General features: G+C 41.2%; 2 protein-coding genes across 5 annotated transcripts; both read right to left on the bottom strand.

Annotated features, from left to right (window-relative positions):
- Nucleotides 1–1,748: 1,748 nt before the first annotated feature.
- ALY3 (DNA binding protein) lies at nucleotides 1,749–16,762 on the bottom strand. Of its 4 annotated transcripts, none has more exons than XM_048671541.2 (21): nucleotides 16,613–16,762; nucleotides 16,227–16,324; nucleotides 12,919–13,049; nucleotides 12,159–12,254; nucleotides 11,373–11,435; nucleotides 10,867–10,944; nucleotides 10,147–10,336; nucleotides 9,074–9,333; nucleotides 8,614–8,986; nucleotides 8,033–8,116; nucleotides 6,903–7,183; nucleotides 6,757–6,804; nucleotides 5,611–5,922; nucleotides 5,333–5,511; nucleotides 4,983–5,265; nucleotides 3,938–4,096; nucleotides 3,647–3,811; nucleotides 3,407–3,547; nucleotides 3,099–3,323; nucleotides 2,198–2,488; nucleotides 1,749–2,096 (listed from the first exon to the last, which is right to left on the bottom strand). In XM_048671541.2, exons 3-21 carry the CDS (start codon nucleotides 13,021–13,023, stop codon nucleotides 1,923–1,925), a joined length of 3,507 nt encoding a protein of 1,168 aa, XP_048527498.2. In that variant the 5' UTR covers nucleotides 13,024–13,049; nucleotides 16,227–16,324; nucleotides 16,613–16,762; the 3' UTR covers nucleotides 1,749–1,922. The 4 variants fall into 4 exon arrangements, with proteins under 4 accessions (XP_048527498.2, XP_048527500.2, XP_048527499.2 ...); XM_048671543.2 differs by having other exon boundaries at nucleotides 9,074–9,321; XM_048671542.2 differs by lacking the exon at nucleotides 16,227–16,324 and having other exon boundaries at nucleotides 16,613–16,758.
- A 2,871-nt stretch (nucleotides 16,763–19,633) lies between these two features.
- On the bottom strand, nucleotides 19,634–25,677 carry LOC125506832 (uncharacterized). Its single transcript, XM_087523113.1, has 9 exons — nucleotides 25,349–25,677; nucleotides 25,056–25,240; nucleotides 24,717–24,972; nucleotides 24,251–24,473; nucleotides 24,028–24,148; nucleotides 23,601–23,813; nucleotides 23,267–23,320; nucleotides 22,262–22,726; nucleotides 19,634–20,545 (listed from the first exon to the last, which is right to left on the bottom strand). Exons 2-9 carry the CDS (start codon nucleotides 25,215–25,217, stop codon nucleotides 19,634–19,636), a joined length of 2,406 nt encoding a protein of 801 aa, XP_087379239.1. The 5' UTR covers nucleotides 25,218–25,240; nucleotides 25,349–25,677.
- Nucleotides 25,678–25,918: the final 241 nt, after the last annotated feature.

Here is a 25,918-nt window from a genome sequence, read left to right as displayed (position 1 = left end):
GGGAGGAGGACGCACGTGCCGTCATGCTCTTTCCCGGCAAATACTCTATCGTAAGGAATGCTTACGTTGAAGTTGCCATGCTCTTTCCCGGCAAATACTCTATCGTAAGGAATGCTTACGTTGAAGTTGTCATGTTCTTTCCCGGCAAATACTCTATCGTAAGGAATGCTTATGTTGAAGTTCTCTCACTTGTTTTGATCTTTCCTCAGCCAAGGGAGAGTATGATACCATCGTACCCCCATCGTAGAGGGCACTGAGGTTTCCTCTCTTGCACACCTAGAAAAGGCGGCGTTATGTCAACCTACATGTATGCTTGATGGCTCTAGGCCGAGGCATAACGTCGCCTTTTCTTTTTTTCGAAAAGGGGGATTCCCCGGCCTCTGCATCAGAACGATGCATACGGCCACATTTATTAAAAAGAGTAAATAAGGTTGAACAAGGTCTTAAAGTCTGCAAACAAAAGGAGCGGCAAGCTCACACAGAGCCTCAATGCCAAAACAGAAAGCCTAACAAGCCACAACCGGCTGGCAAATTAACAGATAGGTAAACTAATCGCCTATCCTATTACATGACCGCCATCCAAACCGGTTGAAGATATCCCGCGCTACCATCTCCCACCGGACAGATCCAGTAACCAAACGCTCCCTGGCCTCCGTCGGAGTGAGTAAGGACCACATACGGATCAGCGCAGTAGCCCGGAATAAAACCTGCAAAAAATGAATAGTTATTGTTCTGTTAAAAGCCAAATCATTTCTGCAGTTCCAAATTGCCCATAACAACGCACAAACTCCTACACGAATGTGTCTAGCTGTTTCGGAGTCTATCCCAGCAAGCCACATCCCGAATAACGTGTTGACCGAAGTCGGGGGAGTAATGTTAAAGGCAATTTGCACAAAGCGCCACAAGCCTCGTGCCAACGAGCAGTCAAAGAAGAGGTGCTTGATGGTCTCCTCCCGATCACAAAAACTACACCTAGTAGAACCTGTCCAGTTACGCTTAACTAGATTGTCCTTTGTTAAAATTACTTGTTTATGTACAAACCACATAAACACTTTAATCTTTAAGGGGACCTTAACTTTCCAATCCTCTTTGAAACTAGGAATCACACTTGAGTTAAGGATATCAATATACATCGATTTAACTGTGAACTCTCCAGATCTAGTAAGCTTCCACCACAACTGATCGGGCTGAGGATTTAACTGAACCCCCATCAATCTCCGAACCAAGTGAAGCCATGCTTTCCATCGGTCACCCACAAGCACCCTCCTAAACTGAATATTGAGCGGAATGGACTGCAGAACCATGGCAACAAGAGCCTCACGGCGCTGAACAATACGATAAAGGGACGGATACTGGGTCGCCAAAGGCGCGTCGCCAAGCCACGTATCCTCCCAAAATCGAGCGTCATTACCATTACCAACAATACAGCCATGCAAGAGATGAAACCTCAGTGCCCTCTACCAGATGGAAGATCAAGGTAACAACCATGTCGATATATTGATCCTTTTGGTTTCGAGTGGCGCGGCAAAGAATACATGTTAGGCAAAATATTGTCGAATATGGGCATTCGAGGTGACCACATGGATAGCCCAGCCTTCGCCCCGTATGTTGGCCCTTATTATAGGTTTTAATTCATATTTTACTACGATTTTCAGCTCGAAAAATTGTCGAGGAAGAGTATCCAAGTTAAATGTATAATTTCTATTGCTCAACAACAAAAAATAACTAACAGGATACGACAACAGTAATAATCATAATATAATACTAATAAGATGCACCTTGTCCAGAGTACAGACAGACTGTTGTAAGCTCGAGAGCACAAGCCACATACCATTGTCAAGTTTTCTTTTTCCCTACAATATTATATGTATATATAGATAACAAAAGAAGAGTCTTTGATACCCATGCATGACACTAGCTAGCTAGCCACTAGGAGTGGGTATCAAGGCCAGCATCTGGTTCTTGATGATACCCATGCACATCTCGATCTCCCTGAAGATGGGTACGTTCTGCGAGCTGCACGGCTGCAGCCGCGACAGCGCCGAGTCGAGGATGTGCGCCACCTCCGCGGGGTGATACTGCTTCTCCGTGCAGTTCTGATGAATCCAAATGATGGCCCATTAAATTTGTTAGAATTCATAAGATGACCAAGAAACATTGTGACAGAAGAATTCTCAAGAATAAATGATTTACTTACCTGTATCATCAGGATGGTCGCTACACAGGACGAAATCAGCTCCGACGGGAACTGGGCTTCGGAGTCGCTGCCGTTGGGCAATACTCTTGGACTGGAAATGTTATTAGTTGCTGCAGCAGGGTCGAAGCGGCCCGAGGCGCTGTTGTCTGAATTTGCCTGCCCCGAATCGGGAGGTATCCGCCTTATGCCGAGTATGCTCGAACCAGAGCCGGTGCCACGGAGGTTCAGATTGTCTAGTGCTTCCCCTATCTTGGCAAAAGCGTTCTCTCCTTCGCTTACTTTGCACATTGCCTGGTTAGACAGAGAAAAAAGAAAGGCACAGAGCAAACATGAACATTAATTAAAACAAAGCACAGACTTGTACTTCAGAAATTGCAAAGACAGAATTAAATAGGGACATGGAACAACTCTACAAGCTGAATGCTCAATGTATCCAACACTAAACATAACTACGCGGGTAGAGCAGACTACAGAGCATGTAGTGCACATACGAAAAAGATAATGTGCTGATGATTAATGAAACTAATTCTGCCTCTTTACTTCCCTCAAGGACTGAACTTTACATATATGATTGTTAGATATAAGAAAACTTGGTTGTCTTTGCTACGTATGTACATCTTCACTTTCAGTTTCACATATTCTACCATTTGCAAAATATTTACTCTTCAATTACCAATTTTAACATATTGCTCAACTGGTTGAAAAGAGTTTACTTTCCTTCGTTCTGATAACACGTATACTTATGATTATTACCATGCAGTGAAACTGATCTTTACAGGATGCTGGTGGTGATGATTCGAAGTATATAAAGGCATGAATATATTATATTCAGAACATCAAGGACTCCTGGACTGGGAGGCATAACATGAAACTGACAGAAATACAAGTGTGACTGTCTAACCTGAACAGCGACATCAACCATCGTTTTAGCTTTGGACCTTGAAGTCTCAATAATTTCCATTACTTGGGATCCAGACTCCTGATTAATATAACCAAAAAGGTTACTAGATGGGTCCGGTGTTCTGTTAGAAGCTCCACCATTTTCCATGGATTTATTAGGATATGACTGCGTTGGCTGCCCATGAAATGTGTTCCGTTGCCGCAGACAAAGCAGGGCTGAAGCCACCTGAGTATGAAAACATATTGTAAGTACATAGAATTCACGAACGGAACCACTGCAAGTAACACGTAGAGCTGGGAATTAATTACATGATCATTCGAATCTCTCAGCTGGACAAGAACCATGGCGTATTGCTTCCTGAAGTGCTCCAAATCTCTAATAATTTCCCCATCCTTTTGCTTTCCAGACACTTCTTCGTTCATGTGCCTCAACTCTACCAGCAAGGCTTCCTACAAAAGATTATATAAGTTCACAACATAAATACAGCTGGATACTTGAGTCGAGTAAATATCCCAAAGCATTAGATAAAATTCCAGACACAAGCTTGCCTTCTTATCAAGAGCACGCGATAGTTCAGCAAGAGCCCTTATATCTGCTTCTCTTTCCTGAATCTGTGACAGCGTACATGGCTGGCCGTACATTGCCTGTTGTGCAGCGACTGTAGCCTCGTTTGCTGTGGTTTTGGCCTGTGCAATCGAATCAAATGCATCCCCCTGCAAGGGAACAGTTAAACACTGAGTATACAGATTATAGTAGCTTGCTTCATTTAAATACTTATGGGGTTGCTTCATTTAAATACTTATGGGGTAACAGTTTCACCAGCACTGTCAAAAACTCACATTTGGTATGAATCTTGGTGCACCTCCACCACCATACTCTTTGGACCGATCCTCAAACTTTACTTCTGAGAAGCTGCTGTAGTATTTATTCACGATATTTTGGCGTCTCAGAGACTCAGGGAAATTTTCCAGTGGGTGTAACGGCATACAATCAATATCCTGCAAAGTAACAATTTCGTCAACAATAACCATGTTTGGGTCAGTAACAGCAACCTATTTGACATGCCACATATTTCATCTTTACATCAGTGTTTCTTATTATATTCCAACAGAAACAAAAACGAATCAGTTGGCACTGAGTCACTCAGGTAGAAAATTCTTCCATAAGCATGCGCCTTCCCTGGATGCAACACAGGTGAAAGCATAGTGTGCAAGAAATGCAATTCACATAGTAGCCAAAACACAGGATGTGTACTCCACACATTGATAGGCATTGTCCTAGAATGTGCGGTCAAATTATTTACCTTTGATCAATGATCCGTTTATGATAATTTAGATTGGACATAAGAATAAATATTGGTAGATTATTGTCTAGAAAGAATACGCTTGCCATACTATAATTCTTTTAAACATTTACAAATAAATACAGTATAAACTTGTGGTTGAAATTGTGTTCTGGACACAATGTGGATGTCCAAAACAAAACTTCTTTGTGACTTTATGACTAAGAAATTGCTAAAGATCCCCAGCAAAATAAAATAAAATTGACAGCACCCAAAAGCAATGCCAAACAGTCTTCAAAGCAAAGACAGGGGTGTACTTGGTCTAAGCATACTCAAATGTAAAGAGTGAAGCATTACAAAAATGTATTATCCTTGTTTCTCAGTTCAGCATTAAATACTTGCTCCCCTAGCCTTTTGGTTCATCCACACAGCCATACATCACTACCAAAGTAAGAGAATAGGTTTACTGAAATCATGCATTGCGGAACATATCCAAGAAATCAAAATATACGACAGGAAATGATTTAAACCAGAAGATATAAAATAAAACATACCACCAAAATAATGAAAAGAAACTTGATAGACATTGGTTACCAACTTACCATCACAAACTCAACACCCAGCTCCGGACGATCAAATTGAACCCGACAGCGACTACGGTCAACAGTCAAAACACCCCCATCATGAAGTTCTCTTGTTTTGGGATGACAGGCTATAACACGCTGCCCAACTGCTAAGGGCCGAGCAAGATCAGTTGGTAGACCTTCTCGAACACCAGACTGAAGTTCAGCATAGTGTTGTCTGACTGACTCGCGATACTGAGAAAGCTTTTCCCTCTCCTCTTGTAAAAACTGCTTTGACAATCGACGTGGCTTTCCAAGAGAACTGCAAAACAATAGACTCAGAAAAACAAACGAAGCAAAAGCAAACAAGGCAACTGAAGATAACAGACCTCCTTATAACACCCCACTCGACACGAGTCAGCCTTGGTACATGACCCAGCTTTACATGATTCAAGTACTCCACAAATTCACTCTTCGCAAACCATGGATAATCAATTGCACTATAGAACCACTCAGACATGCACCATCTCCGGAGGAAACGTGAAGATAAGCAGTGAGAGAGCTTGTCCTGCAACAGGTCAGGGTAAATTTAAGTTGTAACTTTCACACCTTGCAAATGATGGGATGCATTGATCAGCAAACTTATGTTGATAAAACAATATCAAACCTTGAGTTCAGTAACGTTATTCACTGGGTAGGAAACATTATCGCACGAATCATCAGCGCCCTCAGCAGGCTTGCTCTCTGGAGCAAGTGCTTTCAAAATGCCTAACTTGCGCCGGCTTTTAGACTTTGATGCCGAGTCCGATTGCTGAGTTATTGCATTTTCTGTCATGTCCACCGTATCCATGGCTTCTTTTCCAAAATCAGCATGTGCTGGAGAACTTTCCTGTGCTTTGGACTTGTTTTGTTTTGAAACTGGACTGACATGAGTATGCCTACCTTTATTAGAAGATACCTTCCCTTCTTCAGCGGAAGCCTAGCAAATGAAGATGTACAAGCAAATTTATATTCATTTACACACACAGGAGAAAAATAAAAGGTAAACTTGGCTATGTCAGGTTTAGAACAAATCCACAAAGCCTGAGGTTCTTAATTTGTTGGGAGTCACTGTAGTGGTAGTAGGTCACCCAGGGAATATTTACAAAAAAGGCAGGATGTTTGGAAGGGGGATACTTTGTCAATAACAAAAGAGTCACTTCGATTAAGGTACGTCTTAGCAGTACCCTGTTTACTATATATCAATGTATTTACTTCAAAACTATCTACCACATGGATAAGAGAAGGAGAAATTTTCTTTAAAACAAAAGGTCATACAACAAAAAGGTATCATCTCCTAAGGTGGAGAAGCTGCCTTTTCCCAAGGTTAATGGAGGTTTAGGGATTAAGGATTTGTGAAGGCCTAATTTTATTCTTGCTGAATGGTGGTGGAAATTAGATTAAGGGGTCTGCAGCAGGACATTGTCAAAAACACATATTGGCAGCCTCTTGATGTCACAGATGAAAAACAGACATAATCTCCTCGTTGGACTGATTTGTTGACTGAAACTATATTTCCAAAAGATTAAAACAAATCTGCACAATGCGGCCTGGTTTTCAGAAGATTATTTATTATGCTAATATATTCTGTGTTATATAATCAAATGGACAAAACTGCAATTACTGAGACTGCGGTACTAAATCCTTGCTTCAATCGTGCATTGGACTTAAATGCAAAAGAATCAACTGAAAGTTCGTAGTATTTTAGATGAGAACTTGAGAAGTGATTATCAGGAACCAAAGGAAAAGACAAAACTACAAAAGGACAGCACACCTCGGTCTTCTCACTATCTTTTAGTGTATTCTTCTCATCTTTGGAGATCTGTGCATAAAGCAACAAAATATATGCACATCATAAGCAGCATAGACTAACAATAATGTGGCTTGTGTCATATTGAATAGGTACAGTTTTGGAAATACCTTCAATGTGGAAGACTTTCTTTTCTTTTTCTCCATTTTAACACCACATTTACAATCATCCTGCTTTACGTCAGAAGTACTCCCGTCATGATGGTGATCTTTAGAAAGTCTAGCTTTTTTCCTGGTAACCACCTCGTTGCTTGCAATTTCTGACTGCCTTTTGATCTTTTTCGTTTTTCTGGGCTTATCTTTTTTGTCAAATAATGATACTGCTGCAGGCACACCAGGCTTATCATCAGATTCATTGTCTTTGCTTCCATCCTTAAACTGTGCCGATGATTCTGGAAAATGGTTAGGGGTAGTATCAGTAGCACAATCAAACACAGAACATTAACATATCAATCAAAAGTCAACTCTGCAATATCATTTTTTATCCATATCTTTTGTGAGATTTTCACATGAAAGTGTGACGGTTAGAACTTACAAGCAATCTACCTGTGGACCTGGTTAAACAATTTGTTCACTTTAGTTACAAAGCTTATTATTGAGCAGTATCCCCAGTATGTAAAAGTCTTGTGTCGCAAATAGAAACCGGCAAATTGAGTGAAGTGTGTTGCACGTAAAACAGATTGAACGCAGCACAGCAAATCTTTGTTTAGAGTATATATCCAAGGCAGAGCACAACTACAGCGTTGCCCAGAAACTAGTCAACTGTAGACAGGTGCTTAATAGCATTATAATATTGATAAAACAAGAAACATTCATTGCATCCATTTCTTCCAAAAGACATAAAGCAACAACAGTGGTGCAGGCATGTTTAGAGCTGTAGGGTCTAAAAACAGCCCTTGTGTGGAAAGGAATTGACACAGAACTTCTTAAATGATTAGAGCTCGTAGATAATCAACTCTGACTCAACCACTATGCAGCACTGTCTCGTAGCTTTATCCCTATGACTGTATAAACTTTCTGTATCTCCATGCAAAAACATAGTGAACAGGAATGAGATTGGCAAACTAATTTGGTTGCAACAACCCAAGTACTGAACTCTGCTAAATTGTGCATTGCATTTGCATGGTTCTACCACATAATTAGAGAAGTTGCATGATAATGGATAAAATGAGGTGCATGGAAATCGAGTAATGGAAGTATAGCTCACAACATCTGAAATTAGCACCATAGATAAGACTAACCAGATTCAGCGATAGAAGAAGGTTGTAGAATATTCACAGAGATATCAGCTAATGTATGTAATGCGTCGAGAGCTGACAATTCATCTGCAGAACAAAGACCAGTCAGTCAAACAGGACCAAATATTTGGGCTATGTAGATATCAAAGCAAGAAATACAACAAGTTATCCTCCTCAGGAAGTTTGTAGGCAGATTGACTGTTTATTTTGCAGGATGCAACAACCCAACAGGACAATCAATATTATGAAATAAAAACTGATGATAGACAATGCCAGCACAGGGCATACTTATTTTTCATCACATGGTCAAGAAATGCTGCACATATAAGAAGAAACTCAACCAATTTGTCCACCTTGCTGAATACTATTGCCATTTGACAGTTAGGATATGTCTATATTGTATTCGGTGGTTGAGAAAATACTGCACTGCACAACTTTGTAAAAGATGAGACTCAAGCCCCTTAAACCACCATACTGATAGTTTCACACATGCTAGAAGCCTAGAAGAAATAATGCTATGACTGTATTTCAATAATTTAATTACTTTTGCCCAAAAATAAAAGATATTGTTAGCACACACATACCGCCAAAAAATAGTTGGCGGCTTCTTTTGTTTGATTTGTTAGATGGCCATGAACCTTTACTTCCAAATACATCCAAATCTGATATATCCTTGGCCTTTCTGGAACTACACCCTTCTTCGGTGCCACTGCAAGCCTCTCTGTCATCCTCGAATTGATCGTCTGTTTTGTGTGCAGCTTTCTTTCTTCTCTTTTGCGACCTCTTAACTTTTGGCTTAGACTTGCCAGACGCAGAACCTTCGTTATTCAGAAAATAGGAAGCATCTTTGGGATAGTCGCCAGTTTCTGCTTCCCTGCTTCCTAAGCTACCTTCTGGATAATCAGCGTCTACTTGAAATCCATGCATCTTTGAACTTCCCATCTCTGAATCTGCATTCTGCAAGCATCATCCAGAAAATCTGATTATGCAATTACTTTGTGAGACGGGTGACCTAAAGATAAAGAAGAGATTATGGGTTCTTACTTTTCTGTCGATACTTTTACCAGGAGACAGGAACATTTGACCACTGGATCTTCCAGATGTTTGAGAAACCTGAGGTGAGCCTCTTTGACAGACCTCTGCCAGAGCTAAAGCAGCTAGAGCACCTTCTTCATCACCATTATTAGCATCTGGTTTTGCTTGTCTATTTGATGGACCTATCTTGTCATCTCGGTACATGCTTGCAACAGGCACTCGTGGAGTCCTTTTTCCAACAGCACGGGGCTTGTTACCTACAAACAAGTCTAGACAAGTTTCAGACCTCAATCCTGTTTTTCTTTGTTCAAGGAAAGTAAAAGGTGCACCATTGTTTGAACTAACTTCAGCTCCTGCCAGAGAAACTGAAGCTACAAAACATGCCAAGTATATATAATACTATCATGACTGTAATCCTGTGAGATCTTTTACCAAAACTGTTATGATCATAAGATAGTAGAGAATTCTAACTTAGAAGTTTTGATAGAAAACTGTAGGGGGAAGCCTCAACATTTGACACAACTAAACAAGAACCCAAATTCATGTCCGTAAGGACTTGAACCCAGGTTGTGGGATTGTCCATCCACTCCCCCGCCCAAGTGAATTAGGCTTGCTTCTAATTCTAGCTTAGAATTAGTGTGTTGTTGCTGATTTGCTATAACATACTGTCAATTAGAAGTTTACGACAAAACATAGAGGTATCCATATATATTAAATAACAAAGGAAAACATAAAACGGTACACAGATTTCTTGTAGATTGTGAAATGTTTTCTGCTCACAGTTTCATTGTAGATTGTGAATTGTTACAGTAACTACCATGCTAACGTAGAATGAATTTGGACATTGAAACTTTTAGTGAATGAAATTGTGAACTGTTTTGTGTTTTCCTTTGTACTACCTCTATCAAAATAAGACGTTTTTGCAGTTCAATTTGAACTGCAAAAACGTCTTATATTTTGATACAGAGGTAGTACAAAGAACTTTATTAGATCCAAATGACAAAACTCTACTAAAAGATAAACTAAAAGGAAATACGAAAAGAAAAGGACACATGCTTCTTTGATTTCAATGTTCAAATTACCTCCAGAACGTTTCTTCTTCAACAAAGAAAGGCATCCATAGCTCGATGAAGCAGGCTGAGATTGCAATAGATCAGGGTAACGTGTATCAGATGCCTTCGACACAGACTGAAGCTTTGCACGGCCACGCTTCTGTGGCTTCCTAGAAGTTTTTGGTGAACCGTTACTCTCATGATCACTGTTACTCCCATCCTACAGTTCAGAACAGATGTCCATAGACATAAACATTCTTGATAAACGCAATAAAATGATATAGCATACTGACAGACAACTTCTCTAAACTGAAGCAAAGCTGCTCGAGCCACATATGAAAACATAAGTGCTACGTCCACCATTCACCTATGTGTTGTAATCTTCTTACGAGATAAATTCATTTCACTTAATGACGCTGAAGTAATTCCTCAAAAATGTTGCTATAAATGATGGACAAGCAATGGAGTCTGCCTGGAAACCATTAAATAGCTTAAGCTAGTCAACACAAATGACTATTACAATCTTAATAGTGGAGCACCTACGCATTTCAGTACAACTATATTATTAGGTGCAATAAATAGTTCTTGGTCTCAGAATCTGCACTTGATATAGTTTTTGCATATATCAAGAGTCGAATAACATTTCATACACTGCTTCTGGAATTCTTGTTCTACTTCCATAACATTTTCAGGTAAACTACAGTACAGAAGAAGCTTTTGAATATTATAGCCGTTCAAGTTTAACCTTACCAGAATATTATAGTGATCGGTCATCATCGCTATCAACCCTGCAGCAGTAGCAGTTCCCTCTGGAAGAGACAAATATGCCTGGACATGCAGCAAAGCTTGGTCGATTTATCAGCATAACCAAAAATAACAGAAAAACTTGAACTTAGCAAAAGAAAGACAGACACATGCAACATGAACTGTAATACTTATACGATCTATTTGACCGACCTATCATGAATGCATCAGTGCATGGTGGGGGATATGGTTGGAAAAGAAATGGATGGAATCCGAGATCTTGGTAGATGAAACAGAAAATTAGTAGATGGAATCTTATGCTATGAATATTTCAAGTATTGCTTTGCTAGAGATTATCCCACTGATCTACAAGAAGCAGAGCATCATAACAGCAAATTCATGTCACAAATTTTAATCGGGATTGAGAAGTTGAAACTAGGTGGTGCATGAAGTGGAATCAAGTGCAGACAATTCAGAAGAGCCACCGTATACAAAGGAAAGCTGGGATTTACCCTATTCATGTTGTAAAGAGCCTCCACCATATCAGATGTTCTATCATGGACAGCACCAGCCACCTGCAAGTTGTTTTTCATCAGTAATATGAATAGAGGTCTCAAACTAGATATTATTAATCCTTGCCCAAGACACCAGCAGGATCAGAGGAAACAAGACTGGTAACTTTGCCAGGCTAGGTGGCTTCTTAGGACCAGAGATACAGTTAGCCAAAAGATTGGCTGGCCAGAGTAGGATTTTGACTAAGCCGGCCAAGTCAGATTTGGGTGTGCACTGAGTTGAATCTTGGCATTTAGCTGACTAATCCCACTGCCAACAGTCCCGGGGGAATCCAAGGTGGGTACAACACTGCCACTACTACTTGAAACTCACACGGTTGAACTTTCTTAAGGAATGCAAGGATCTAACAAAATATATTATTGCTTATCGGTAGGTGAGAGAATGATGTACGCATAATAATAATATGGTGCATTAGCTTCTCATATACTGTGTACATGATATAACAGCATGACCTGATGGATTACCAAAATTATTTTCCCTGTTTGTAAACCACATGTATTTAATAAAAGGGACCCTTAATAGAAAAAGGGAAATAACAAACATGTAGTCCGAGCAGCGACCCAGGTACACAGGACCACATTGCTGCTAGATATAAGGACTTTCTCAGGTAATCATGTTGATGTAGGACAGTACAACGAAAAGATGGCATGTGGTTGCCTAAATAACAAATTTCTAACTCTTCCATAAAAGTAATACCACTGTACAATAGAGGGTAGAGATCAAACCTTCCTCCAATCTTTTCCATATTTTCTATAAGCTGCATAGAAGCGCTCCAACTCATCTTTGCTCCACTGAGAACCAAGGTCGGATAGTTTCTTCTTCTGCAGATAAATGTTTCTTTGATCAATGGTCAACAATGTAATTGATATAATATAACCCACAGTGATCTAAATAAACAAAACAGATAAATGCATTACTGCATTAGCAATCCCCAATCCATGCTTGAAACTTCTTTCCCAAGGAAATATAAGGCAATTAGAAAATTTGACAATCCTTGACAGTGCACACCATGTACCAGATCATGTGAGCAAGCACAAGTTCAGACTTCAGAATAATACACGATAAGGAAAAAAGAGTAAGTTGCATGCGGGGAAAAAATATTTGTTTGTTGATTGACAAAAATATAATGTACATATACTGTTATAGTTGTCCTAATTGTTACATTTAGCAAGCATGTTAGTATCTAATCTATGCTACTTGCATCTTAATAACATCACACAATTGTACATATCATACAGAAGTAGTGACCATTGAAAACATATGGCAAGCAACATAGCACAGATTTTATAATAAAACCGAGATAACACCAAAACTCCGATAAAACCAGAGGCTGACTGACTTTTTTGTCCAAGTCATACCACTGGCATGTAATTTGGAGCTGCCATTGTTAGCATTTTGCTTATATTGTTATACATGTGCGGAATTTAGATGAATCAAATGCTGATTTAAGACATTTTCAAGACACTGCTGAGTGCAGATACTTACTCGCACTTTATTTTTATGTACAACTGTTGCATCCTTTTCCGGCCAATCTTCATTAATTTTGGCATAGCGCTTGTTTACATTTCTCACTTTTCTGGTGGAAGACATTGAAACTCACAGAACTGCCTGAAAGTCTGGAAGACAATTCACTTGAGATTAGCCAATTTTCTTCAGTAGCTCTTGGATGAAAAATGCAAAGGAAAACTGAATAAAAAAAGAGGTAAACAGGAAGGCTAACAATATTTTTCAGAATAAAACATGTATTTACACACACAATCTTCATGAAATGTTATATATAAGGGAAGTTTTTTTTTGGGGGGGGGGGGGGGGGGGGGGGAGTTATGTACCAAAGAAAAGAACCACTCTTGCAAAATACAATTAAATATTTCTATTTAGCTCTGCCATCAAAAGAGCCTGTTAAGTTATCCATCTCCACCCTTAACTCTACCATTTTATATTTGAATAAACAGTCCCAACCAAGCCTAATCTAAGTATACGCAGCAAGACTGCTATTTTTTCAGTTGTTGCACAGCCTAGCCTTCTCTTCCTTTTCCCCTGGACTGTATTTACTTCATTTTCTTCCAAACAAGAGACAGCCTGTCATTCCTTCTATTCCAGCCGAGACACAACATAAACATAAATGCACTCACACATCGATACCCCAGGCTAAATGAACCATAAATCATTTTCCACTACAACAATTTGGCAGCACCCGTTCCCTTCCAGAATCTCAGCGGAATTAACTTTCTTCCACACCCGCTGAACTTTCCTCCGCAGTTTAGGAAGAATATATACTAGGGTTTCCTGCAGCGAATTGGAAGAACGGTAAGAAAGGATAACCTGGATCTGGATCTGGGAGAGAGGGGGCAGCAGGGGGGAATCGGCGTTAGGAGCATGGGCTGGCGCTGCTCCGGTTGCCGGTGGGGCACCGGGCCACTCCTTACCCCGGCGATGTGCCTTCAGGAGAGGACAAATTGCTCGATCTGTGTCCGCTTAGGGTGTGTGTGAGTGGAGGTGAGGGTGGGTGGAGACAAGGGTGGGGGTGAGGGTGGGTGGGGACGAGGGTGGGTGGGGTGGGGGCAGGATAAGAAATAGGCACCCGGTTTATGGGGTGAAGTGAAGGAAAACGCGGAGCGAACGAACAGAAGGGCAACAGAATGGTAATTTCAGTAACAGGGTGTTCTTTAGGTGCAAAAGGGAGGTTCTTTTGATGGTCTGCGCCCACGTTTCTACATATAAATACCATGAGGAATCAGTTAACAAGTTCCAGGATCGTATACCTTGCTACAATTACAACATGAATAAAAGTCAGCACGCGGCACATGATTAATTTACATGACCAATTTGTAATATAAAAGGGTAGGAAATAACACTCAGACGTACATTCTTGACGCCCAGGTGGTAATTAATTCTTAGATGCAAAAAAGAACTTTGTGCTTTTGATGTGTCTACTCAATCTCTTTCCGTCTTATCATCGACGTACGGCACACTCTTTCTGTTAACTTGTGACTAATTAGTAATTACCAGCACTTCTGTTGATTAATTTCAAGTGTGTTTGACAGTTGTTGAGGGCACTTTATGGTTAAGATGGGGACATTGGGATCTTGGCATGGACAGATAGCTAGAAGTGTGTAAGGTGCATGCATTAACACAAAAAAGTGTGCGTATAATGTTTGAATATGGTCAAACCATGAGTGTCACACATACGGTGTTTTCTGGTCACTCTACTAAGTGGTTCCGTTCTATGGATAGCTCGATAAAGTTAAAATAGGTGCATCCTATACTGGCTAGCCGACATGATCGACAAAGCATGTAGGTTTAGCTTTAAGATAATCGAATGCCTAAGTACTAAAATGCATCACCATAAACTATAGAACAGATTGTGTATTTGCTTGGAATCTTATTAGTTATAACTTCTGCAAAATCAGATGATGAAAAAATTATGAAGTTGCTTAATTGTTCTCAACAGTGAAAGCTTGCATTGCCCTGCTGAACTAGGCCAAGCGTCCAGAATCTATCCTTGCATGGTGACTACTATGTGCCCACAGCAAGATTCTGCAACCTCACCATGGTTGGATGTTGACTAGGTCATGTAAGTTGAAGAAAGAGGCGTTGTACATAAAAGCGAGTGTGAGATCGTCGGAGTCGGGAGAGTCAATGAAAACCTTCCCAACATCGTCACTTGTCAAGCTGAGGGAGGCCTCAAGCCCTAAGTGCCCACGAATGCTATCGTCATCCAACATTCCTGCTCGATACTGTTGTTGCTTGTTTGTCAGAGCAGCTCCGAACAGTCTATACAATTAGGATGATTTACCAAAGCTTGATGAGTAATTTAGACTGGAATTGGTTGAAGTGTGTTTTTGCCTAACTTGACATTCCAGGAGATTCAGATGCGCACAAATGACATCTAGTTTTGGAAGGACGAATTTTCAAAGTTTGGTGCCCGTGAAAGTAAAAGCTAGCTGTTCCATTTCAAATACTTCTATGAGAGCACTCCCATTTCAAATACAACATTCCGCACTAAACCTGACAAGGTTAAGGTGGGGAGGGCAGGCCTGCACACTCGCCTGGAACATGTACACACTGGAAAACACTTCAGCGTGGAAGGTTCCTTCCGACACGAAAAGAGTGTTGCAACACATTCAAGGTCACAGAATGAAAAGGTGTATTTGTCACTCAATCTCACACCTTAAAAAGTATGGGTCCCACCGGTGGCTCCCTTGTATTTTGGTTGGGGTCTCCAGCGAAGGCTTTCCTAATAAGGCCAACACGAAAGCTCACCAATGGCATGAATGACTCCTTTGAAATAACGGCTCACAACTTCACCGCACCTACCAAAATCGCCCGTCCTGAAGCACCTTGCGGTCCCTAAAGGCTAAAGAGTCGGCAGAATTGGAAGGAAGGTGCTCTTCCAGTTCCAAGCCTAAGCATGTTCAGACAGATAGTGTCATTCTTCCATATTTGATCCTCGAGATTAATCCCTTGTCATCCCATCACTATTGTCATATAGTCCTGTTGTCCATCCACAACGCAATATACTACAAATTGTAATTTTGTTGGGGCATTCTACGCAATAACTGCTCACTAATGCCATCATCCATGGAGATAACTAAGCATACATGCCACAGCCGAACAAATTACTAGCATGTTTGTCTTGTTGTCCATCCATCGATAATTCAACATTACAAAAGAGAAAAACCCTCTGCCAACAACCTAACGACATTTAGATGCCAAACCGGCATGCACATCCTGTGCCGAGCATTGGTGTTAAAAGAGGAAGTAGATTGGGAATTAGGGGCGGGAAAAAAAACCTCGGATTTGGCGGGAGGGGAATCGAGGGGGCGGAAGGCGCGGCCGTGAAGCACACACCCCTGCGCGCGCGTCGAGCTCGCGTTCGTCCTCGGAGCTCCTGCAGCAGGAAACCAAGGGAAATGTCACGCTGCTGCTGCTCGACCGCACGCCTAGGGAAATGCCTAGCGCCAAGGAGCTGCCACCCCCGCTACTACCACAGCCGTGCCGCGGCCCCCGCCCGCCTCCCGCGCGCGCGCGCGCCGGCAAGCAGCTGCCCCGCTCGCTCCGCTAGGGCGCGCTGCCGGCCCCGCTCGCGCGCGCGCTTGCGCTTGCTCTGACCTTCCCGCCGGCCGTCTGCCCGGCCCGCCCTATGCGCGGAGGGAGAGGGAGGAGGCGATGGACTCACCTGGCAGTGGAGCCGCCGCGGGAGGCCGCGGCGCGATCTGCGTGCGTCGCCGCGCGGGTCGGAGTCGGAGGAAATCGATGGGGTTTGGTTCGCTCGAGGTCGAGGGTGGGGAAAGTGGCTGGCGCACGCACGCAGGGGGCGGGCTGCACCCGGTGCACTGGACGGAGGACACCGTCGGTTCAAATTTGAATTTTTCTTTCTCTTTCTCAAAAAAGAATCTTCTGAAGAAAAAACTACTATAGCAGGTAGGCACAACTCTCTTTTTTCTTCGAAAATGGCTCGAATCAATTATACAGGTTCACCAGAAATACAAAGAATTCCAATAATATTATTATTATAATAAATAATGTTTCGGGGCCATCAGGACTAGGAAGCGCCGCCATCCGCGAGGATCGCTTCTTCCACATGCCTCCCGGCAGTACAGAGCACCACCGAAACAAGGGTGAGGGCGAGCGAGCCTTTATTCCGTCCTGACGACACCGCCGACAATCTAAGACAAATCTTTAAACTATTCATATTGTTACCATGGATCGGGACACTCAAATTTGGGGTTCCCTCATGCCCCCACCATCGCAGCGCCCGACAGAGACTATGGGAACCCCTTGTAGCGCCGGCAGTTGAAGGAAGGAGCACCTCCTTTTTCGTAACTCTATGTAGACACAATGTGGATATATATATATATAGTCACGGATTTTCCCTCTGATCCGTATTACTTGCCGCTCAAATGGATGCGTGTAGCCCTGAAATTTCAAGTATAATATATAATTTAGTTTCTAACGTGACCAAGTAAAAAAATAGCCAATTTGTTGTCGAAAGTGACTACCCGCCAAATTTTAATCCATAATTACACGAAGTGCTGCTTGATGTCAGAATTATACGTTCCTTTTTTGTTCTGGGCAGCTTGTGTTTGTGAATTCTAATTTGACATGATAAATGCTACTATTATCTATGTCATACTTTAAAATAACTTTTTAAGTCTTCAACTGGGACTTTGTGCACAACGAGTCCCGGTGGACCGCATGTGTCTTCCTTTGGAGTTGAGACTAGCGGCGCCACAGCGGGGAAGGTTGATATTGAGAAAAAAAAATCTAAATGTACATACACCCGATGCACCAGACATCTACTCAAGCTAGAAAGTGTTTCATAAAAGAAGAATTAGGTACTTCTTCTGTTTTAAAATGTAGTGTATACTAAATTTTTTGAAAGTCAAACTTTGCAAATTCTAACCAAATTTATAAAGAGAACTATTTATATCTAGAATACATAATATATAAAATATGAAACTACATCTTGTGATGAGTATAATGATTATATGTTTGGCATTTTAGATGTAAACGTTTTTCTTCAGAAACTTGGTCAAAGTTGGTGAGGTTTAACTTCTTAAAAATTTACATGCACTACATTATGGAGCGGAGGAAGTAATATTTACAGCACATATAGGCAAAAGATTAGAATACATGACGTCAGGGTGATTTATGTATAAATTTTGGATTTTTATAACTAACTCAAAAGTGAAAAAAAATAGCATTGCTCTTTTTTAGTTGGAAAGGAATAACTTAGCAGCAATGATGGACTTTATTTGATACCTAAAATACACCAGCTTGGTTTCAGGTATGTCTACATTATTTCCTCTCGGTGGCTTCTGCCATTATTTCCTCTCGGTGGCTTCTGCAATGAATTCTTATCTGAAGTTTTATGACATGTTAGATACCAATGTCATCCATGTCATAGATATCTTTTTTGAAGATAATATTTTAAGATGTAAAATGGGCCTGGGTGCATCGCCTGCATATCGAGTCAGGGGCGAACCGGATGTTCTCCCTTAGAGGCGAGCCACAGTGCATTCCTTATACCTGCTCTTTTACTCCATTTCAGATTAGTTAAATCATAACCGTGCTCTGAGTCGAATTTCATTTGAGTTCGCCGAAGACGACATCGAAGAAGGTAACAGGCCACCTGGGTTCCCGCCTTCCCGGCCCTTCTCCATCCCCTTGGCTGTTCCTTCCCCGCCCCTTAGTAGATGGGTTTACAAAATGCTATTCAGACAATGACATTATTCAGTACTCCCTCCGTAAAGAAATACTATGAGTGTTTAGTATTTCTCTATAGAGGGAATACTACACAATATGCACAATAATTTTCAGACATACCTCACATACGTACAGTCTAGAAGCAGTGTTGAATTAGTGATTATTTCGGTGAGATCATGAAACAGCACACCGCCAAAGTTCCTTACTGCTAGACATGATCAGAGATAAAAACTGCTCCATGGCTGGCTGGTTATATCCAAGACTGCACTTGCATTTTGTGTTATTTCTTACTCCCTCCGTTCCAAAATAGATGACCCATCTTTGTACTATCTTTGTAATCTGAACTCATGTGCAATACGCTAGCTAACACTACGCGTCTAGGCTTGCTATGAAGAAACTGAATAAAAAGGTAAATGACATAATAAGTCTGAAGGTCCGAGCAGTACAACAAACACAGAGAACGTCACAGTAACTGAAACTCGCCTTCTCCATGTAGAATTTGAGAAGACTTTGTTGTCTGCAGTTTGAGATTCCATTTAGTGCATGATATCATACATGCTTTTTTTCGCGCGGTTTAGAGAAATGGCCAAATGTCATCACCATCAGATAAACGAGAGTCTAGTCGATTGGTACTCTGCGCCAGGCCTTCCCTTCCAACATCAGGCACCGAGCAGTTGTTAGGAGCATGCATCAAGCAACAGCTTGCTACCTCAGAGCAATGATCCTGCAATGGTGACAGTTGTAACACTGACTGACCGTTCAAGGCAAAATTATAAGCAGCAGAAAAACATACCTATAATTTCTTTTGAGATGCATACACTACTGGATATGAATAGACAGTTAGAAACACATGAACACAAGTTCTTTTTTTTTTTGAAACACATGAACACAAATCATTTGCCTGTAGCCCGAAAGCGCACCATTAAGGGCCATTAACAACGTCTGGCTCCTCCTTGTTAGATCCGGCAGGCTGGCGCCCTGACCTGCTGCCTCACCTCATCTGGGCTGGATTTACTCGCCGGCAGACAACTCTGCAGGCGGCTGCTCTATTGGAGGAGTTTGAAACAAGCTGGACTAACCGGTAGGGCGAGGGCAGCACCTTGAGGCCTTTACGCTGTTTCACATCTCGTTGCAGCACCAGCAAGGTTGTATTGCGAATCGACGGAGCACTGGACAGTACTAGCAAGCCCGTATATGTGAAATTTTGAAAATCACCCTTCTCCATTAATTTCAGTAGACTTGTTTTGATCCTTGATTTATTTTGACTCTGATTTTGACCACAAAAATGGAGGAGCAAGGAAGACCACCTGTTTGCTGACAAGGACAAGTTTGTAACATCTGCCTGCAGAAAGGAAAGAAACTCGAGGAGGAGCGAAAATGGCAAGAGGAAGCAAGGCGGCGGCAGCTTCAAGAAGAAGAAGGGGCGTGTGCGGCCGATGGCTTCAACGCAGTCCGCGGCGAGGTAGCCGACGTAGGCTAGGGCCTCGGCCTCGTGTGATGTCGGTGTGGGCAAGCGCGGGTCGAGCACGCGCATGACATCGTCGGCGAGGATGTGCGGAACGGCGAAGTCGACCACGTTCTTGGACGCGGCGGTCTTGGCGGTCCACAAATGGTTGAGGAGGATGTTGGCAGGCTTGATGTCACGGTGGATGATGGGCGGCGAGGCGTAGACGTGCATGTACTCAATGCCGCGCGCGGCGCCCAGCGCGATGGTGAGGCGGCTGGGCCACGACAGCATGGTCGCCGCCATGGGACTGCGCTCGTGGAGCTGGTCATGGAGGGTGCCGTTGATCATGAACTCGTACACTAGCACGCGCTCACCGGATTCGACGCAGCACCCCAGCAGGCACATGATGTTGTCGTGGTTGGCGCGCGCCAGAGCGTGAAAGAATACTACAGTTTTCTAAAACCAATGTTTTTTCTCAGTTTTATATGTGTTTGGTTGCTGCTGTTTAACCAAAGTTTTGACCAAGTATTTTAACATGGATGACTGAGTAATTAGCGGCTGCTAACGTCGACCGGTTGCATGCAGCTGCCATGCACACGATCAGTCAACTAGATTGAAGAAATACCATCCTAGGAGTAGTCAACTAGTAGATTGAAGTAATACAATCCTAGGAGCGTGTTGCCATTATATAAGTCTATATACGTGCATGTACTTTGAGCCGGTCCTAAATTCTTTGTGCGTGTATATGCGCCATTTATACTGAATCGGCTAGTTAGCTAGCATATATAACCTGCTGATTATGAGTGTTCTCCAAAAGGATCAATCAATCTAATCCGTGCGCTACTCGCGGGAAATACATAGGCAGCCAAGGACTCGAGAAATAGCTTGTTGCGGACGAGTGTCCTCCCTGGTGGTGAGCTTGATTCAGTCATGGCACTGCAGAGAGTAATAGAGAGACTCGCACGCGACGCCGGCTGGAAGGTAGACTAATCAAACTGAATCGGCTATAACCAGGAGATATAATATGATCGTTTACCATATAAGAGAAAGAGGGAAAATAGAATGGGATCACTCTGAATATTTTTATCTTGATGTAGACGGCAACGTCAAGTGTGATTTCCCGGAAGATTTTTCTCTGTTCTGTTTTAAAAAAAGAGGTCGGGACCTTTTTTTTGAATACTGCAAAAAAAACATGGTTTCTAGCATACCGTGGTTTCTAAAACTTTGGTTTTTTCTGAAGCCAAACGCATCAAAGTATTCAAAACCTTGGCATTTTTCAGAAACCACGGTATTCTTAGAAAACTTAAAAAAAAACTTTGCTGCCAAACGCAGCCTAACTGGCTTAGTCATTTATTGTTTTATTTCTCAAGTTTTCTAATAAGTAATAGCACATGCATGGTAAAATCACTGGGATATCCTTCTTTTATATCTCTTAGAAAGTTACTAGACATCTGAAAAAAAATCCTTAATTTCGTAATTATTATAAATACCAGTACTAATGTTTTTCTCCTATAAAGAAAGTAAACACCAATATTAGATCTTCTATATCTAAATGGCTAGTAGTCCTTACTAAACCTAGTTCTCTTAACATGCAGAAATTCTCATGCTCCTATTAAATAGAGAAGTTTTAACTGCTTCCACAATTGTCTTGTTTAAATATTTTGATCAAGCTGAAGTCACTTGCGTTATTGCACTACATAGGGGGTGTTAGAAGTCGTCAAAGTCAGTTTGAGTACAAATCATGGAAACCAGTTACTATTTTTTCCAACCGGACTATCACCCCTTTCCATTATTTTCTTAACGGAAGTAAAGCATTTAATATTGTTGTAGTTCATGTTTGTTATCTAGTCATGCTGGCAAACTTGTACTAATGTGGTGTTTGGTTCTCTAGTCCTAGGACTTTTTCTAGTCCCAACTAAAAAGTCCCTAGTCCCTAAAAAGTCCCTCCCTGTTTGTTTCCAGAGACTAAAAAGTCTCTAGTCCTTTCCTAGAGGTTATTAAATGACCATGTTGCCCCTAGTATATAGAAAAATAACAATCAAACAACACCATGAGGTGGAGGGCCAATGGGTGTATGAAGGGGCATTGTTGAAAAAGTCCCAAAAAGACTCTCCTTGAGAGTCTTCTTCATTTAGTCCCAAATGCCTAGTTTAGTCCCTAAAAAGTCCTTCCCGTTTGGTAAAAAAGTCTCTGAGAGGGACTTTTTCTAGTCCCTACACAAAAAAGTCCCTGGAAACAAACATCCCCTAAACCAGCGACAATTAATATGAATCGGAGGGAGTAATAAAACAAGTAACAACCCATGGTTTGAGTTGAAACCATAAATGAACACCCTAAGCATGTAGAGTACAATGCTGCTCCTAGTGGTGGTGTTGGTACATGGTACTGCCGTGACAAGTTTCTGTATATCGTACTGGACGTGACATAGCAGTAGTGAGAGAAGCAGCGATAATGGCAGTGCACAAGGAGTATCTCTGTTCTGCGGAAAAAGGAAAAATGCCTTTTTGTGGTAAAAATTACCTCAGTGTTCGTCTCTCCTAGTCCTCTGGGTGGGCTAATTTGTCGCAGTTGGTCGGATGGTGTTGCAGAAGCAGCCACCGACATCACCTCATCCACCAACTTAGAGACGGGGCTTATCTGCAGCAGCAATATCATCAACAACAAAGGCACACAAATTATATACTACTACCTAATTTGAACTAAAATCACAACACTTATTTTTGGATCGGAGGGGGTAATATTTTTTACAGTGTTGTGTACCTTTGGGATGAATCAACTTATCAATGGACCTTTTAGTACCGACAATTTACTGGCCACTGTGAGTTAAAATTAACAATCATGGCGTATGTACTAGTATGAACCGTACTGATTTCGTTGACTTTCTGTGCTGAATTTCATTGTCCTTTTGTTTAGTGCTTGTAATATACTTCATTTAATCTCTCTCTATATATATAAATTAAGGGCCTCTCTTACTAATAAGGAACACAAGCAAATATGTTGGAATGTAAGTATTTTATTTTGTGGTACATTAATTGCAACAACTGCTCTATCTAATTACCAATGCATATGTTGTGATTATTTTCTGTTATTTTGGATTAATGGAAGTTGAAGGATAGATAATGGAACACTTAAGTATTGCTCGTCTGGAATCAAGAGTTATATGTTGGGATAACTCACCTCAGAGCTTTCCTTAAGTGCACCACGATGCGGATCATCGGAATCAGCTTCCACCTGCATAACAAGCAATGACACTTCATCGGCTCATCCACCGCCAACAAATAAAAGTGGAAACACAACGGATCTACTTTCTGAAGTCGAATATGAACCATTAAATAACTATTTAAGGTTGGCTAAAAAGTAAGGATATAAAAAAGCTCCCAAATACTCCCACTGTAACTTAATACATAAGATGTTTTTTGACATTGTCAGAGTGTAAAAAAACGTCTTATATTAAGTTATAGAGGTAGTATAAGATTGTTGGAGGATGACATATTCCCAGAGTGAACATTACTTGAGATCTTGACGATCTTGTCATGGCATCTTCGATAGAACCGTCCACACTTCTTGTTTCATGGAGCCGAGCGATTATATGTTGCACACTAACCGGTCTTTTCGCTGGGTTGGACTCAATACACTCTATCCCTATCTCAGAACATACCCGTACTTGCTCCAGTTGTATGTCTCTTTGTGATTCATCCAATCTGTTGCTCCAACTTTGAAGTATCTACAGATTGTATATGTAATTCATGAAAATAAGTGTTATAAACTACATATGTACTTTAATATACTATCCCAAAACACGATGTATTGTGTAATTTATTCTAAATAGAGTGAAATCATACATGCAACGTCTAAAAAGTATCATGGAACTAACAAAATAAATTAAGTCAAAGTTAAAATGAAGCCTTTATCTTAGAAAGGTGGCAAGGTGTTCTTACATCCTCAACAGCTTCATACCCCCTCTTTCCGGTTAGTATCTCTATGATTATAACACCAAGACTGTATAAGTCAAACCGGTATGTGACTTCACGGCTGCCGGATTCTGGTGCCAAATATCCCCTTCAAAAAATTAATATTTATCCAATCGTTTAATAAGCAAAGGGTCTAATATAAATCATAGCATAAAGAAAAAACATATTTCAATAGGCTTAGCTAGCTCACATTGTTCCCCATATTTTTGTTGTGAAAGCACGACTTTGCTTTTCATCAAAGCACCTTGCTAGACCAAAATCAGCAATTTTTTGTAACATATTATCATCCAACAAAATGTTTTGAGGTTTAAGATCCAAGTGAAGAATTCGATTTTGCTGCAGGTAGTGTAAACCCTCGCAAACCCCATTGATTATTTTGTAGCGCTTTCTCCAGTCAAGTCCAGTAGATGCATCTATGTAAGGGAGAAGAGAAAGTCAGTTTAGTACCAGTTGACATACATGCAAACGTTAAATCTTTGGGTCGTAGGTACTATACTGCATGGTAAGTTTTATACCGATGGGATATTTAGAACAAATAATCTTAAAAAGGAAATAAATGTGCAAATCAAACTTTGTCTGATATTTGGATTATGGACCAACTAATCTTTAAAATAAATTAATATGCAAATCAAACTTTGTCTGCCACATGATCCTACGAGTGATATATTTATCAAGAGTTCCATGAGGTAGGTACTCAAAGCAGAGCAATCTTTGTAGTACATCTGCCATGACAAATTTTCCATTGTAGCTTTCTGCTCTCCCTTGTGAGTCGACACAATATCCAATAAACCGTACCACATTTTTGTGATTCACCTTTATCAGACATTCAACCTCTCGGTGGAATTCTTTCTCGCACATATATGTCTTAGATAGTCTCTTCACAGCAATTGCCGCACCATTCTTAAGCACTCCCTACATTCGCAATAGTTTGATGGCATGAACTAAAATCTTGAGATCAACTAATATGTTAGTTGGACAGTTGAGAGTTGTTGTACCTTATAGACCACTGCGAACCCACCTCTGCCAATTTCCCGCTCCTCAGAAAATCGGTTGGTGATATCCTCCAGCAGCGATAATGGAAGGGCCTTCGGTTCTACCTTTTCATCACATAGCATGCGCTCCAGGTCGCTTTGTGTAGTAGTTGAATGGCGATCCATTTGCAATTACACACCACAGTATCCTGGAGAGTGAAAACAAGAGCAACCTTTCTAAATCATTGCTAGTGCCCACGTAATAAAAAGCATCGTAAGTGACCGGGAAATATTGTTGAAAGGTAAATAAGAACAACCTACGGACAAGGGCTTCGTTTTCCTCTTGTGGCAATCCCCACAAAATCAACCTAAATAGGAGGAACAGGGAATTAAGATTTTAGGTGTTCAAAGTGATCTGCAAAGTAGTCGATACAGCAAAGTGGATGGAAACCCCTTCATGGCCTTTAATAAAAGAAATGGATGGAGACAACCAAGGACAAGAACAGTTTTTTCTCGTCCAGAATCTTCGTCGGATGAACTAAGCCCGCGGATCCCCCGACCACACACACAAACGCAAAAGAAGGACCAATCCTTGGGGATGCTCGTTGAACCAGAAAGGTCCAATGTTCACTGGAAGCAGGAGAATGGAACAGACCCCATTTGCAGAATATTCTGTTTGACAATTCCGCTTCGCGGGAATATTCGCAGAATATTCTGTTTGACAGTTCCGCTTCGCAGGGTCTGTTCGACAATTAGACAATTTGACCACAATTCTGGTGATTGGCTTCAAATTCAAACAATCAAATATAGTTTGCGCGGAAATTAACCATAGTTTTCAATCATCACGCAAAAGAACCTCATGCAAAAGCAACCACCACCTCCATCAC

The sequence above is a fragment of the Triticum urartu genome, chromosome 5A, assembly GCF_056163025.1.
Source record: "Triticum urartu cultivar PI428250 chromosome 5A, HENAU_Tu73, whole genome shotgun sequence".
Classification (NCBI taxonomy): Eukaryota; Viridiplantae; Streptophyta; class Magnoliopsida; order Poales; family Poaceae; genus Triticum; species Triticum urartu.
Note: the sequence above shows the minus strand (reverse complement) of the source record. Positions and strands in the feature narration are given on the sequence as shown.

Excerpts from the sequence above, each read along its gene's own strand:
- LOC125506832 (XM_087523113.1), bottom strand. The coding sequence starts at position 25,217 with ATGGATCGCCATTCAACTACTACACAAAGCGACCTGGAGCGCATGCTA. Across the intron at positions 24,474-24,716 it reads TCTTGATAAATATATCACTC|ATGCATCTACTGGACTTGAC; the intron begins GTAGGATCATGT and ends TCCCTTACATAG. Across the intron at positions 23,321-23,600 it reads CAAGATCGTCAAGATCTCAA|GTGGAAGCTGATTCCGATGA; the intron begins GTAATGTTCACT and ends CTTGTTATGCAG.
- ALY3 (XM_048671541.2), bottom strand. The coding sequence starts at position 13,023 with ATGTCTTCCACCAGAAAAGTGAGAAATGTAAACAAGCGCTATGCCAAA. Across the intron at positions 5,266-5,332 it reads GAGTGGGGTGTTATAAGGAG|TTCTCTTGGAAAGCCACGTC; the intron begins GTCTGTTATCTT and ends ATTGTTTTGCAG. Across the intron at positions 2,489-3,098 it reads TGGTTGATGTCGCTGTTCAG|GCAATGTGCAAAGTAAGCGA; the intron begins GTTAGACAGTCA and ends CTGTCTAACCAG.